General features: G+C 40.5%; 1 protein-coding gene across 5 annotated transcripts in view; it reads right to left on the reverse strand.

The window, feature by feature from the left end:
- Window positions 1-15,879, reverse strand: part of LOC140196220 (plastin-1-like) — a 128,868-nt gene that overhangs the window by 32,033 nt on the left and 80,956 nt on the right. For all 5 annotated transcript variants that reach the window (XM_072255029.1, XM_072255028.1, XM_072255031.1 and 2 more), the window contains 4 exons: window positions 11,400-11,529; window positions 6,606-6,738; window positions 4,483-4,564; window positions 3,468-3,633 (listed from right to left, as the gene is read on the reverse strand). In XM_072255029.1, the coding sequence (XP_072111130.1) occupies window positions 3,468-3,633; window positions 4,483-4,564; window positions 6,606-6,738; window positions 11,400-11,529 (511 nt within the window). The remainder of the gene's footprint in view (window positions 1-3,467; window positions 3,634-4,482; window positions 4,565-6,605; window positions 6,739-11,399; window positions 11,530-15,879) is intronic.

The raw sequence follows: 15,879 nt of genomic DNA on the forward strand, positions 1-15,879 counted from the left end.
TGAGTAAGTATGCAGATGATACTAAGATAGGTGGAGTTGTGGATAATGAAGTAGGTTTTCAAAGCTTGCAGAGAGATTTAAGCCAGTTAGAAGAGTGGGCTGAAAGATGGCAGATGGAGTTTAATGCAGATAAATGTGAGGTGCTACATTTTGGTAGGAGTAATCAAAATAGGACATACATGGTACATGGTAGGGCATTGAAGAATGCAGAACAGAGGGATCTAGGAATAATGGTGCATAGTTCCCTGAAGGTGGAATCTCATGTGGATAGGGTGGTGAAGAAAGCTTTTCGTATGCTGGCCTTTATAAATCAGAGCATTGAATAAAGGAGTTGGGATGCAATGTTGAAATTGTACAAGGCATTGGTGAGGCCAAATTAGGAATAATGTGTACAGTTTTGGTCACCAAATTATAGGAAAGATAGCAACAAAATAGAGAAAGTACAGAGAAGATTTACTAGAATCTTACCTGGGTTTCATCACCTAAGTTACAGAGAAAGGTTGAACAAGTTGGGTCTTTATTCTTTGGAACATAGAAGGTTGAGGGGGGACTTGATAGAGGTATTTAAAATTATGAGGGGGATAGATAGAGTTGATGTCGATAGGATTTTTCCATTGAGAGTGGGGAAGATTCAAACAAGAGGACATGAGTTGAGAGTTAAAGGGCAAAAGTTTAGGGGTAACATGACGGGGAACTTTTTTTACTCAGAGAGTGGTAGCTGTGTGGAACAAGCTTCCAGCAGAAGTGGTTGAGGCAGGTTCGATATTGTCGTTTAAAGTTAAATTGGACAGCTATATGGACAGGAAAGGAATGGAGGGTTATGGGCTGAGTGCAGGTTGGTGGGACTAGGTGAGAGTAAGAGTTCGGCATGGACTAGAAGGGCCAAGATGGCCTGTTTCCATGCTGTAATTGTTATATGGTTATATCAGAGCAAAGAGGATGCCCAAAGAGACCAATAAAACTTTGACCCCAAGACCATAATATACAAGAGCAGAATTAGACCATACTGTCCATTGAGTCAACTCTGCCATTCCATCATGGCCAACTTATTATCTCTCTCAACCCCATTATCCTGTCTTCTTCCTGTAACCTTTGATGCCTTTAATAATCAGGAACCTAATGACTTCTGCTTTAAATATACCCAATGATTTGGCCTCCACAGCTGTCTCTGGTTAAAGAAAATTCTAATCTCTCTTCTAAGTAGATGTCCCTATAATCTGAGGTCTTAGACAAAAGGAAACATCTTCTCCACATCCAGTTTATCGAGAACTTTCAATATTCAATATTGAGGTTCTCCATCATTCTCCTAATCACCAGTGAGTACAAGACCAGAGCAATCAAACACTCCTCATATGATCATCCTTTCAATCCCAGAATCATCCTTGTGAACCTCCTGTGGACACTTTCCAATGGCAGCACTTCTTTTCTGAGATAAGGGACCTAAAACAGCTTACAATACTCCAAGTGCAGCCTTATAAAGCTCCAGCATTACATCCTTGCTTTTACATTCTAGAAGAAGAAAGCCCTTAACTCCAAGTGGAGTCATCGGGACGCCATCATGATGGCACTTTTTTTTTTTTTTTTTTTTTTTTTAAAGCAGGCTTTCTTATTTTTACGAGGTCAAGTTGCTAGCTCGACGCTCAACCCAGCACGGATGGAAAGCGTGCAAGGAAGCCGGCTGGATTCGAACTCCGGAGCCTTCGCTCCGAAGTCCGGCGCTGATGCCATTACACCACCAGCCAGCTCGCTTTTACATTCTAGTCCTCTCAAAATGAATACTAATATTGCATTTGCCTTCCTCACCGCTGACTCAACCTGCAAATTAACATATTGTCAGGACGCTGGAGCAGGGATGCAATCGTAGACCAAGTACTGTGCACACAGTGATATAAACAAATCCCGAAGTGCAAAGTTCAGGCAGAGATCAAAACATCCAGAGAAATCCAAAAACCAGAATCAGGAAACAGGCAGAGTCAATAATCAGATGGACCAAGTACAGATACGAATACTGGAAAGGTTCAGGAAAATTCATTGGCACAATCCGGCAACAAACAGGTGAAAACACAGGACTGACATACGCTGAGCAATAAACAGAGAGGCAGATGATAGGTGGAGCACAGTGAGACAGAAGTGGCAGCAAAACAGGTAATTATGAGAAACAAGTGAGAGGCGGAGTACTCAGTAATGCAGGGGCCAGAGTGGAGCAGGACCGGAGACAGCAACACATGGGGCATGAAAACAAACAAGAGCACATGGCAATACAAAACCACGGACTGACGGCTAGGGGGAAAACACACAAAAAGACAAACTTCAACTGGAGGTACTGACACATACAGAGAATCCTGCACAAGGACTCTCAAGTTGCTTTACACCTCTGATTTTTGAATTTTCTCCCCATTTAGAAAATAGTCTATGCCCTTATTCCTTCCAACAAAGTGGATGACTATACACTTCCCTAAACTACATTCCATCTGCCACTTTGCCCATTCTCCTAATCTATCCAAGTCCTTCTGCAGACTCCCTGCCTCCTCAACACTCCTTGCTCCTCCACTAATCTTTGCATCATCTGCAAACATGGCTACAAAGCAATTAATTCAGTCATCCAAATCTTTGACATATAATGTGAAAAGCAGTCCCAGTACCAACCCCTGTGGAACACCACTAATCACTGGCAGCCAACCAGAAAAAAAACCCTTTATTCCCACTCTTTACTACCTGCCAGTCAGCCAATTTTCTATCCATTCTGGTACCTTCCCTGTAATACCATGGGCTCTTATCTATTTTAGCAGCCTCATATGCAGCACCTTGTCAAAGGTCTTCTGAAAATCCAAATTAACGATATCCACTGACTTTCCTTTGTATATCCAGACTGTTATTTCCTTAAAGAATTCCAATAGATTTGTCAGGCAAGATTTTCCCTTAAAGAATCCATTCTGACTTCACCCTTTTTTATCATGTGCCTCCAGTAGCCAAAAACCTCATCTTTAGTAATGGACTCCAACACCTTACACCAGAGTCAGGCAAACTTGCCTACAATTTCCTTCGTTTTGCCTCCCTCCCTTCTTAAAGAGCGGAGTGTCATTTGCAATTTTCCAGTTTAAAAAAAAGCTAGATGCCAAACAGACTATAATGTTGCAAGTGACACATTCAGCACAAAATGTACTTCATCACTGTACTCTCCTTCATTGCTAAACATTGTAAAGTAAATGAAAGATCATCATGAAGATAGAGCCTTGCTATTGTGACTTAGTATCTGCAATTATATTAAACCCATACAAAAACAAGTCTTCTTGTATCTGGATTACAGCACCTGGTCATCTGCATGCATGATTAAGTGATTAAGCTAGCATTTTCCCACTAGTTCTTTGCCTGCACAAAACAAAGATTATCACTTCATACTTTTTTTTTAAAAAATACATAATATTTTGCCAGATAGGTTTGTATGCACACCTACACTGCCCACTTACCTTCATTCCTGGTAATCTCAATGTCAGCGAACAATCCAATCTTTATGATCTGCCACAGGAGGCCGAGTACCAGGTGGTGTCTGCCTTCCTTTAGATCTTCTGCACCAATGTTCACCACTGTACAGCCAATGGCAGAGGCAGAGTTCAGAGCAAGGTTCAGATTTTCCTGTGGGAGAATTAATTAGAGTGCAAATAACGACACTGTTTTCAAAACATCATTTCTGTAGACACAATACATTTAAAAGCAGCAATGTCAGAATATGGAGAAAAAGGCCCTTATTTTCTGGGAATTGTCAGTGAAGAGTTGCTCTGGTGCATCTCTAATGGAGCAAAATAAACAGAGCAGACAGTTACATCCTTCACCCTGTCCATTTTAAAAGGCAAGATATCCCAGTGGCTACCCATTTCAGTTTGGCGTTTCATTCCAATTCTGGCATATCTGTCCATGCTTCCTCTATGGCCATGACAAGGCCAAACTCAGGTTGGAGGAGCAACACTCCACATTTCACCTGGGTAGCCTGCAACCTGATAGTGTGTACATCGATTACTCTAGCTTCTGGTCATTTCTCTCCCCCATCCCGCCCTATCTTTACTCCTTCCCCTTGCTTCCCCCACCTCATTCTGGCTTCTGCCCACTTTCTTTCCAGTCCTGATGAAGGGTCTCTGCCCGAAATGTCGACCGTTTACCCTCTTTCACAGATGCCGCCTGACTTGTTGAATTCCTGCAGCAATTTGTGAGCACACAAGAACTAAAACGTTGACTTTTTCCTCTCCCTACACAGATGTTGCCTGATCTTCTGAGTATTTACAGCACGTTTGGTTTTTGATTTCCAATCTTTTCTTTCAGCTGATTATGTAGGTTGCTCTCTGCATTTATAATCTATTATCTGCTCTAAAAAAATAATTTGATACTACTTTTGAGAGGAGGTAAATGAATTATGAAGATATAACACCGAAAGATAAATATGAACCTTCTATGCACATTAGCTACCATTGATGGAAGGATAGTACTTACAGAAATTGTGAATGGCGTCAGCTTCTTCTTGTTAATTACTCGCTCATCAATTGTATCTGGCTGGGATAAGTTAATCATTTTGCTGAACAGAGGGAAAGAGATTTTTGTCAGAAGATTACATTAGAACTCAAAGTTGAAAATTACATCAAATATTTAAGTACCATGGATGAAGAGTTGAGGATTTATTTTCCATCACAAAGATTGTGGGATGAATGTCATAATTGTTTGGTTCCTACCAAATGTTGGACAGCAAGAGTCTGCCCTGTTTACTACCTGCCAGCTCAGAGGTTGAATTACCATATCCACGTCACTGATATACAGTGGACTCCAGTTAATCAGATCATTGGTTAATTGGGGCAGCCGTTTATTTGGGGCAACTCTTAAAGAACAGAAACTAAATCGAGAAAATAGTCAGGATTTCCTTCGTTTATTCAGGATAATATCCCATTTAATCGGGGCAGAAGACTTGTTGAATAGATTCTAACTAGCATAAGTCACGTGCGCTTATAAATAGTCAGCTGCATGTGTTTGTGTACAAAATGCAGTGATTTTTGTCATGAATAGTTGGTAAGAAGTAAACAGTAAGACAACACTGAACTGTCTTGCTCATTGCAGTTTCAAGCATTCAGGCTTGGAAATGGGCATGAGTGAAAATGAAACAATTTCACATCTTCAACGTTAGGAACTACAAGGAACTTAAAGTGACATCTTGAATGTTACAATGAAAATTAAGACTTGGAGGATACAATTGTCATCAGGATTGTATGAAGGCAGTCCATTCTCTGCATTAGGGGTCTACACTGATTGTGTTCATTTCATACACTAAATAAATTCCTGTCACTAATTATTAGGAACTAATACAGTTTTATAGTACTGTGGAACTAATACAGTTTTATAGTACTGTAGTACTATTGGTAGTGTTCCAATTTGTTCTGAGTTTCATTTAATGCACCATTTATTACTCAGTTTGCATTTTTAACCATTTCCATAGAACTTTGGTTAATTAGGTTAACCACTTAATTGGGACAAACTCTACTGGGCCTGATGTGTCCCAATTAACCAGAATCCACTGCATTTCAAAAATAAGCTTTATTCATAAAAATAGACAAGGAATACTATAATTTTTCTAGCTTTCTTTACACTGTTATCCAGTCTATACATTTCAAGTGTTGGCAAAACAAAACATCTGTGGTGTCATCAACTCAAAAGCACCGATGCCAATCAGGTGGTCTTTTTGAACAGTACACCATTCAAGTGTTTGCACAGTTGTTACACAAGACCTAATTTCTCTATATCCATGTGGCAGCATTCACTTATGGACATCTCGTTGTACCAGAAGTTTTACCCTGCTGCATGGACTGAACTCTGAGTCCGAGATCATCCAGATGCAAAGAGTGTGGCTTGCCTGCTTTTCACTTCTGAGTTGCACCCTCACAGCTAACTGTTTCCACCACACCACCCCCAATTGACTGGAGAAGAAGGTGCTGCAAGTTTGTCTGAAGTTGGCACAATTCCCCCCAATTCTGCCTTGCTCTCTGAACACCTTGGAGGATGAAGAATCAGTGAAACCTTCTCTCACTGCACCCCCTCTGATCTCTGCTGCCCAACTCCTCTACCTGCTACTACAGCCACGCATCCTTCCTGGGAGCTTGTCCAGCTAACCTTTCTCCCCCTCCTTCCTTCCCTCTCACTCCTGAAGAAGGGTCTCAGCTCAAGACATTGATTGTTTGCTCTTACCCATAGATCTGGCTGACCTGCTGAGTTTCTCCAGCATTTTGTGTGTGTGTTGCTGAAGAATCTCTTGATGTTCTCTTTGGGTGCTTCTCACCAGTACATACAGGAGTCAAAGAGGAGCTTCATATTGCTCCCTGTGCCACACCTCCTTAATTTCTTTGGAGTCAGCAGATCGGGAGCAAAGAATATATTCCTGCATTCCCCCACCCCGACCCTTTCTAGAGAGCTATCCCAAGGCTGGCTGACCAAAACCAGTGTCAAGCAAGTGTGGATTTGAGCAACAAATAATGCCAAAAATAGAGCAAATGTGAATTAGTAACATCCCAAGCTTCAATATTTTACAACTTTAATCAGAATTTTTTTAAAAAGTTGAATAAACAGAAGGTTACCATAAGAGAATGCCATCACCAACTGCACTAAACAGAAGGTCACTGTTGGGATTCATGGGAATCAAATGTTTACAGTCAGGATCGCCTTCCAATGCTTTGTTAATCCAATTAACAAATGCAACCTTTTCCTCCTCTGCAATTTAAGAGAATATCTTTCAGGCACTTCTGGTCATATTCAATAAAAGACAATAATTTGGGAATAATCATTAAATAAACATATAAACCAAAAACATTAAGGTACATGGGCAAATCATACTTTGCAATGACTGTGGGATTTTACATTTGCAAGGTGACCACATATACACAGATGGAGGCTGAGAGCACAACTTCAGACCTCAAGGCCAAAACGACTGCCAACAAGTCAAAGCAGCACATAATGTTGTCAAAGCAGCTCATAACGGTTGTCCAACATACCCTCAATACATTGTACCTTTGATCTCATCTAACTAAATACTATCACATCTTATATTGGTCTCTCTTCAATCACTTCTGTGAACTAGAGGAAATAGAATCCATCTATTCTTGCTACTGTAAAAAGCTGCAAAAAATTTTGAAGATGTTCCCATTACTGTTTACATTAAGTTTGTTTTGCACCAAATTCTTCATCTCCTTTTTAATGGAGATACAACCAAAAAATGCTTCATTCACAGGATGCTGCAAACTACTTTCCATCTCAATAATATATTTGTGCAGATTAAGAAGCGAGAAGGCCCATTTTCTACAAGTTCTGAAAACTGTCAAATGCAAGATAAACATACTCAACATCTGCCTCATGGCACGTCCCATTTGTGAGAAGAGAAATTCTGGTTTATAAAAGCACTACCTCCGATAAGTTGTGTTATATTATAATGTACTAGATACTCAATCCTAGCCTGAAGAGGGTGCTGGAGTATTTTAGTGTATTAAAGGGTTGCTTTGGAAAAGAAAATAGAAGTAGTTCTTCCAGCTCAATATACATAGAGACATTCCAGAATATTTCCACTTCCATGATCTTAAATTCAAAGGTTTGCCTTTTAATTCTTAACAACTATTGTTTGAGAAATTTTAAGTTTTTTTTTTAAAAATGAAGGCCTTTCTATTTGTATGTTGAGAAAAACTAAACAGCCAAAGTTCATTGGGCACTTTGCCATAAAGAATGGAAATCAGGGTGTAGTGACTATTTTAACATCCTGTTTTCTGCACAAATACAAGACTGATTGGTCAGGTGTTCCCCAACAATTTCAAAATACCAAGAAACAGTGCATTATCCTGATTTTGAACAGAGATGTTAGGTTTATGTGCTCTACAAGTAGTCAGGAAGCACACTGTGCCCTCACACTAATACTGTCCTAAGACCATGGGTGTGTGCACCAAGCCATAAAGCCAGTCTGCAAAATGAACATTACAGAAAATGTTTAGCTCCTACATAGCACTGACTGCCACAGCTGAAGTGCAAGGCTGAGTAAATTGGGGCGGGGGGGGTGGGGGAGGGCAGTAACTTTATGATTGGGCGTTTGGACTCATATGTGCAGAAGATTTCATCCTTCAAAATTAAAAGTTAAGAATTCCTTTGAGTCTGTTTTTAAAGAACCACTGGTTGCTGAACACCAGGACAAATCAGATGGCTGGTAACCAGATCACGTACTTAACTGCTTTCATTGCTCTACCAAATGCTGTACTTCAGGGATGGTAATTTATAGCCCAGTCTAATCACAAAAAAAAATTCATGTACTTATCACAGCTGGTTAACACAAACTTTCTCTGTTCCTTCAGCAGCCAAAACTTGCACAACTTGCTGGTCCTTGAACTAAGCTAAAGTGAAACCATATGAGCAGCTCTTGCAGAGATAAAGAAGATTATACTGACTTGTGAACTTAGTTGATATACAGAAGGAAGAATTAAACAAGGTTAATAAATCATGTTTTCCGCGATTTCACTGACAATGAAGATTTAACTTTCAGAAATAGTTTGCACTTCCTTTGTAGTTTCTATATTTATTTTTCCCTTCACAAGTATAACCCTGCTACCTGTGTTGTAATGCATGCTGAAGCAATGGAGCGGAGTGGGACATAATAAGGAGAATTCACCCCTTCTTGCTCCCTATCTCCAATAATGCAATTTGAAAATCAACTTCATGGCTTGCAATGCACGAATTTGTACATAACTGAGACACCAGCTGCTGCAACCTCCCTTTGGAAGCAGTAGTTAAGTGTTTCAGCTTTTAATCATAGAATCTAAATACTGAGAGGCAAGGCATTAAACCCAAGTCCTGCTTGCCCTTGTGGCACTATAAAAGAGAACTGAGTTGTTTGGTGTCTCATGGGCAATATTCATCCCTTAGCCAACAACTAAATTAAAGTGTACTTTTCTGACTAAAGTTCATTGACCTGAAACATAAACTCAGGTTTCAATCTTCCCAAACCAAATGAGTATCTCAGCATTTTTTTTTTAATTTCAGATTTTCAACATAGGTGTGATTTAGTTTTCTAAATGAAAATTGATTGCTTGATCATTACCTCATTTCTGTTTGCATAAACTTAGTGTGCACATTGGCTAATGTGTTTCTTGTATTAGGTGCTGTGACTGGAAAAGTACTTTATTGGCCATTGACATTCAGAATATTGAGGTCATGAAGGTATGTACATTTTCTCTTTCCATTGTATGCCAGTTTTGTCCCCAATAGATTTAAATTGGCTTTTTCTGTGCAGAAATAGTTTTAAATTCTTTAGCCTCATTTTCTGGCATTCAGCAGACAATTTTACCATCTGTCAAGCAAAAATCAGTTCAATTGTAATTTAAAAACTAGTTTCATTGTAATGGATTAATCCTTTTAAAACAAAAAACAGCTTTGGACTAATCTAAAAAAACTTTAGATGGGGATGTTAGAGGGTCGTCGTTCCTTTGCTCAACAGTCTCTTCCCAATGCACAAATATTAATTGAGTCCCAATAATGGCAAACAAAAGATAATAAAAGATGGAGTTCCGGGCATCTGTGTCACAGTGGAGTGATTCCTTTCAGCAAAGACAGTTTTCCATGTGGACTTCTAATAAGTAATTAAATTCTGATGCAGCTGTAGTTGCCTGGCAATTCATGTAAGCACCAATAACTCTCCTAATGCTGCTCCCATAATTACCTTTTTAAACATTACCAACCTTGAAACATCCCCGCAGTATTGGGCAGGTTATGGGGTGGGAGGGGGCAGAGATGGAGACTGTGCACAGAGTAAGCACATTTCATTTAGTCTGAAGAAAATTGTCTTATCTCTGTTTATCAAGGTGAACCTTCATTTGTTAGGCACGGGTCATAATCCTGTAGCTTCAACTAAATTAAATTAAAAATGAAGAAAATATTTAGTGTTTCTTCTGCTGCTGCATAGGTAACAGAAATAAGAGGCTTTAGATTCTAAAACAACACAATGCTTCAGCAAATTAATACAAAGTATTTCCAAAGCCAATTCCAAGAGATTAGAAAGTACAATTAACTCATTGGTTATTTATGGAGTTCAGGCTGACTTCTACAGAGATGCACGTCTTTAATTCGCCAATGTGCCCATCAAGATAGCCAATAATAGCCATATGGAAAATAAAAATATATTTCCATAATCAAGTATAACAAAGACCGTCATTAACAAGTTTCCATGGAATACTCAGACCGTCAAAAAACTCAATGACATTATAATGCCATTTCCCCATGTGAGATTGCATCACTGAACCTTGCCACAAATGATTTTTTTTAAAGAACTAAAACATCTCTACACATGTTCGTTACTCAACCACAGCTACAGTCAGAGTAACACAGCACAAAAACAGGCCCTTCCACCCAACCTTTCCATGCTGACCACAGCGTCCCCCCTGCCAGTACCAGTTGCCCACATTCACCCCCTCAAGCCCCTCCAACACCATATACCTATCTAAATGCCTCTTAAATTTTAATTACTTTCTCTGACAGCTCATTCCAGGTATTCGCTAGCCTCTGTGTAAATAAGTTATCACCCAGGTCTCTTTTTTACATCTCCCCTCTCATCGTTTATCTGCGCTCTATTTTTGGATTTCCCAACCTTGAAGATTAACAGTCCACCCTATCTATATCCCTCATGATTTTATAAACTATGAGGTCAACTCTCACTCTCCAGCACTTCAGGAAATAAAGATTTAAAGAGACTGTGGATATTTACTGCATGTGGACATGTAGGCCAACAGTGACTGTGCAATTGGTTAATATTTTCCCATATCAGTTTTCAAGAGGTTAATGTAAAAACATAAAGGTATATATTCCCACCAACAGATGTCAAGAACAAGAGGACATAATATAAAAGGTCATTTGCAAAGGGACCAGAACTGATCAAAACCTATGAAAAATAAACACTAAGTGGCTAGCAACTGAAGTTCAATGTCAGAGATTGTGGAAGCAAGTTCATTAGCAAGTTTCCAAATGGAGCTAGATTAGTAGTTGAAAGGAAAAAAAGGCTGTGGGGAAGGTAGGGAGGTGAAATATGCTGGACTGCTCTTGTACAGAGCATGGTCTCAAAATAATGGCCCCTTTCCATGTGATTCCATACATGCCTGGAGAGAGACTGGGCAAATGGTAACATGGGAAGGTAGTGAACTAAACACAGAATGTTTTATTTTGGACTGCCTTGGAACCCCTTTAGCCAACACCAAAGTGACTTATCCTATCATTTAAACCTGAATCATCAAAGAAATTCTCCAGGGAAGCAAAAACACATCGACCCAAATGGTAATTTCAAACCACTGCCCCCAATAACTACTGTGTGATTCCATCAAGAAGCAAAGACCTTGAACTGAGGAACGTACCTTCATAGGAGTGCTGGGTCCCTTCACTGGATCTGTCAGACATGCCACCTATAGCACAAATCCCATGTTTTTTGTTGATGGCTTTTCTAAACGTTTTGCTGATTTCCTTGTCTTTAAGATCATGGAAGACCTGAAATTAAAACAGGAGTTATTTGGCAGCGTACAAATTTCAGTACCAATATTGTGTATATTTGGAACATTGACAAAATGCAATATATAGGGTTTGGAGATGAATATTATTCATTTCATTTTGCTTTTAAAACTTACATAACAGAAGGATCACCAGGAAACATAGTTTGATACACTGACTTTAAAATCTGTGGAGCCGGGCTGAGAACACCCTGCTTTAAATGTTCTTCAATCAACTGGTTGATTCAAATGTTACCACCAGTCCTCATGGATCGTTACTTCATTTTTATTCTGCACATATTCAAAACAAGCTGTTATTTACAGCAATTCCGTGGCTAAGAATTATTTGTAATTTTTAAAACAGAACTACTTTTTGTGATTGGCACCCGATTAGTTCCAAGGGTTTAGATGGGGCAGAGTTTGTTAAGTGTGTCCAGGATGGATTCCTGTCACAGTATGTGGACAGGCCGACCAGGGGAAATGCCATACTAGATCTAGTACTAGGTAATGGACCGGGTCAGGTCACAGATCTTTCAGTGGGTGAGCATCTGGGGGACAGTGACCACCGCTCCCTGGCCTTTATAATTATCATGGAAAAGGATAGAATCAAAGAGGACAGGAACATTTTTAATTGGGGAAAGGCAAATTATGAGGCTATAAGGCTAGAACTTGTGGGTGTGAATTGGGATGATGTTTTTGCAGGGAAATGTACTATGGACATGTGGTCGATGTTTAGAGATCTCTTGCGGGATGTTAGGGATAAATTTGTCCCGGTGAGGAAGATAAAGAATGGTAGGGTGAAGGAACCATGGGTGACAAGTGAGGTGGAAAATCTAGTCAGGTGGAAGAAAGCAGCATATATGAGGGTTAGGAAGCAAGGATCAGATGGGTCTATTGAGGAATATAGGGAAGCAAGAAAGGAGCTTAAGAAGGGGCTGAGAAGAGCAAGAAGGGAGCATGAGAAGGCCTTGGCAAGTAGGGTAAAGGAAAACCCCAAGGCATTCTTCAATTATGTGAAGAAAAAAAAAGGATGACAGGAGTGAAGGTAGGACAAATTAGAGATAAAGGTGGGAAGATGTGCCTGGAGGCTGTGGAAGTGAGCGAGGTCCTCAATGAATACTTCTCTTTCTGTATTCACCAATGAGAGGGAACTTGATGATGGTGAGTACAATATGAGTGAGGTTGATGTTCTGGAGCATGTTGATATTAAGGGAGAGGAGGTGTTGGAGTTGTTAAAATACATTAGGACAGATAAGTCCCTGGGGCCTGACAGAATATTCCCCAGGCTGCTCCACGAGGCAAGAGAAGAGATTGCTGAGCCTCTGGCTAGGATCTTTATGTCCTCGTTGTCCACGGGAATGGTACCGGAGGATTGGAGGGAGGCGAATGTTGTCCCCTTGTTCAAAAAAGGTAGTAGGGAATTATAGACCAGTGAGCCTTACATCTGTGGTGGGAAAGATGTTGGAAAAGATTCTTAGAGATAGGATCTATGGGCATTTAGAGAATCATGGTCTGATCAGGGACAGTCAGCATGGCTTTGTGAAGGGCAGATCGTGTCCAACAAGCCTGATAAGAGTTCTTTGAGGAGGTGACCAGGCATATGGATGAGGGTAGTGCAGTGGATGTGATCTATATGGATTTTAGTAAGGCATTTGACAAGGTTCCACACGGTAGGCTTATTCAGAAAGTCAGAAGGCATGGGATCCAGGGAAGTTTGGCCAGGTAGATTCAGAATTGGCTTGCCAGCCAAAGGCAGAGGATCGTGGTGGAGGGAGTACATTCAGATTGGAGGATTGTGACTAGTGGTGTCCCACAAGGATCTGTTCTGGGACCTCTACTTTTCGTGATTCTTATTAACGACCTGGATGTGGGGATAGAAGGGTGGGTTGGCAAGTTTGCAGATGACACAAAGGTTGGTGGTGTTGTAGATAGTGTAGAGGATTGTTGAAGATTGCAGAGAGACATTGATAGGATGCAGAAGTGGGCTGAGAAGTGGCAGATGGAGTTCAACCTGGAGAAGTGTGAGGTGGTACACTGTGGAAGGACAAACTCCAAGGCAGAGTACAAAGTAAATGGCAGGATACTTGGTAGTGTGGAGGAGCAGAGGGATCTGGGGGTACATGTCCACAGATTCCTGAAAGTTGCCTCACAGGTAGGTAGGGTAGTTAAGAAAGTTTATGGGGTGTTAGCTTTCATAAGTCGAGGGATAGAGTTTAAGAGTCGTGATGTAATGATGCAGCCCTATAAAACTCTGGTTAGTCCACGCTTGGAGTACTGTGTCCAGTTCTGGTCGCCTCACTATAGGAAGGATGTGGAAGCATTGGAAAGGGTACAGAGGAGATTTACCAGGATGCTGCCTGGTTTAAAGAGTATGGATTATGATCAGAGATTAAGGGAGCTAGGTCTTTACTCTTTGGAGATAAGGAGGATGAGAGGAGACATGATAGAGGTGTACAAGATAATAAGAGGAATAGATAGAGCAGATAGCCAGCGCCTCTTCCCTGGGACACCACTGCTCAATACACGAGGACATGGCTTTAAGGTAAGGGGTGGGAAGTTCAAGGGGGATATTAGAGGAAGGTTTTTTTTACTCAGAGTGGTTGGTGCGTGGAATGCACTGCCTGAGTCAGTGGTGGAGGCAGATACACTAGTGAAGTTTAAGAGACTACTAGACAGGTATATGGAGGAATTTAAGGTGGGGGGTTATATGGGAGGCAGGGTTTGAGGGTCAGCACAACACTGTGGGCCGAAGGGCCTGTAACGTGCTGTACTATTCTATGTTCTATGTTCCTGCCTCAACAACCACACTGGAGGAGAAGAAATAAGTTTACTTTCAGGAGAAATAATTTACTTACATCTTTCAAAGTGAAACAATTGTCCAGGGATGAAGTAGTAGTGAAGAAAGGATTCTGATTTTAAAACTTCACATTTCATTAATGATCACGTTCATTTATGTTGCAAGTGAGGCTTCAATCCAAACATACTATGTGACAAACCAATTCTACTATCACTAAATAAAGATGAGTCATCAAACAAATTAAACAAAGGTGTATTTGTCTCTGGATGTGAATGGATTTAGTAATAAACTGAAAACCAGGAAAGCACATGCAAATATCCCTTTGTGCATTAAAGAGGACAATTGTCATTGCTGGGAAAGATTTTTAATCATTCCAAGACATTAAAAATGGGGCCAACTTACTTTGCATTATGTAACATAACAGAAAACTTTTTACTGCACGCAATTAGCCTTTTTAACAAATTATACCTTTAAAATTAGTCAAAAGGAAAACAAAAATTGTGATGAAAGAAACACCTGACCTCAAGTGGCACTGGCTATTTCCGTACCAAGTACGGAGGACTAGGCCATTTGACCCATCGAGCCTGCCCCGCCATTCAGTAAGATCATGGCTGATCTGTCCGTAAACTCAGCTCCATCTACCTGCCTTTTCTCCGTAACCCTTAATTCCCCAACTACATAAAAATCTATCTAACTGCATCTTAAACATATTTGAAGAAGCCTCAACTCCTTCCCTGGGCAGAGAATTCCACAGATTCACCACTCCCTGGGAAAAACACAGGTTCATCACTCCCTGGGTAAAACAGTTTCTCCTCATCTCCATCCTAAATCTTCTCCCCTGAATCTTGAGATAATGTCCCCTAGTTCTAGTCTCACCTACCAATGCAAACAACTTTCCTACTTCTATCTTATCTATCCCTTTCAAAATTTTGTATGTTTCTATAAGATCCCCTCTCATTCTTCTGAATTCCAGAGAGTATAGTCCCAGGCAACTCAATCTCCCTTCATAGTTAACCCCTCATCTCCGGAATCAACCTGATGAACCTCCTCTGCACTGCCTCCAAAGCCAGTATATCCTTCCTGAAGTATGGAGACCAGAACTGCACATAGTACTCCAGGTGTGGCCTCACCAGTACCCTGTATAGTTGCAGCATGACCTCCCTGCTCCTGAATTCAATCCCTCTAGTAATGAAGGCCAACATTCCATTTGCCTTCACAAGGAATATCAATATACTAACCTGTTACCCACAACTAATGCTAGAACAATCATCTTTCATAAGTAAGCAAGTTTATTCTGAAGGTGCATGTGGTAACAATACAAATGCTTTTTTTTCCCAAAGGAGCTTCAGTATCACTCTCCTTTTAAGTCTACATTAATGACTGGCTCCCCAAAATTTGTGTCCTGATGAAGGGTCTCAGTCCGAAATGGCTACTGCTTCCTCTTTTCCATAGATGCTGCCTGGCCTACTGTGTTCCTCCAGCATTATATGCATGTTGCGTGGATTTCCAGCATCTGCAGATTTCCTCATTTTTGTACTACCACAATTTGTTAAG

This window comes from Mobula birostris, chromosome 4, assembly GCF_030028105.1.
Source record: "Mobula birostris isolate sMobBir1 chromosome 4, sMobBir1.hap1, whole genome shotgun sequence".
NCBI lineage: Eukaryota > Metazoa > Chordata > Chondrichthyes > Myliobatiformes > Myliobatidae > Mobula > Mobula birostris.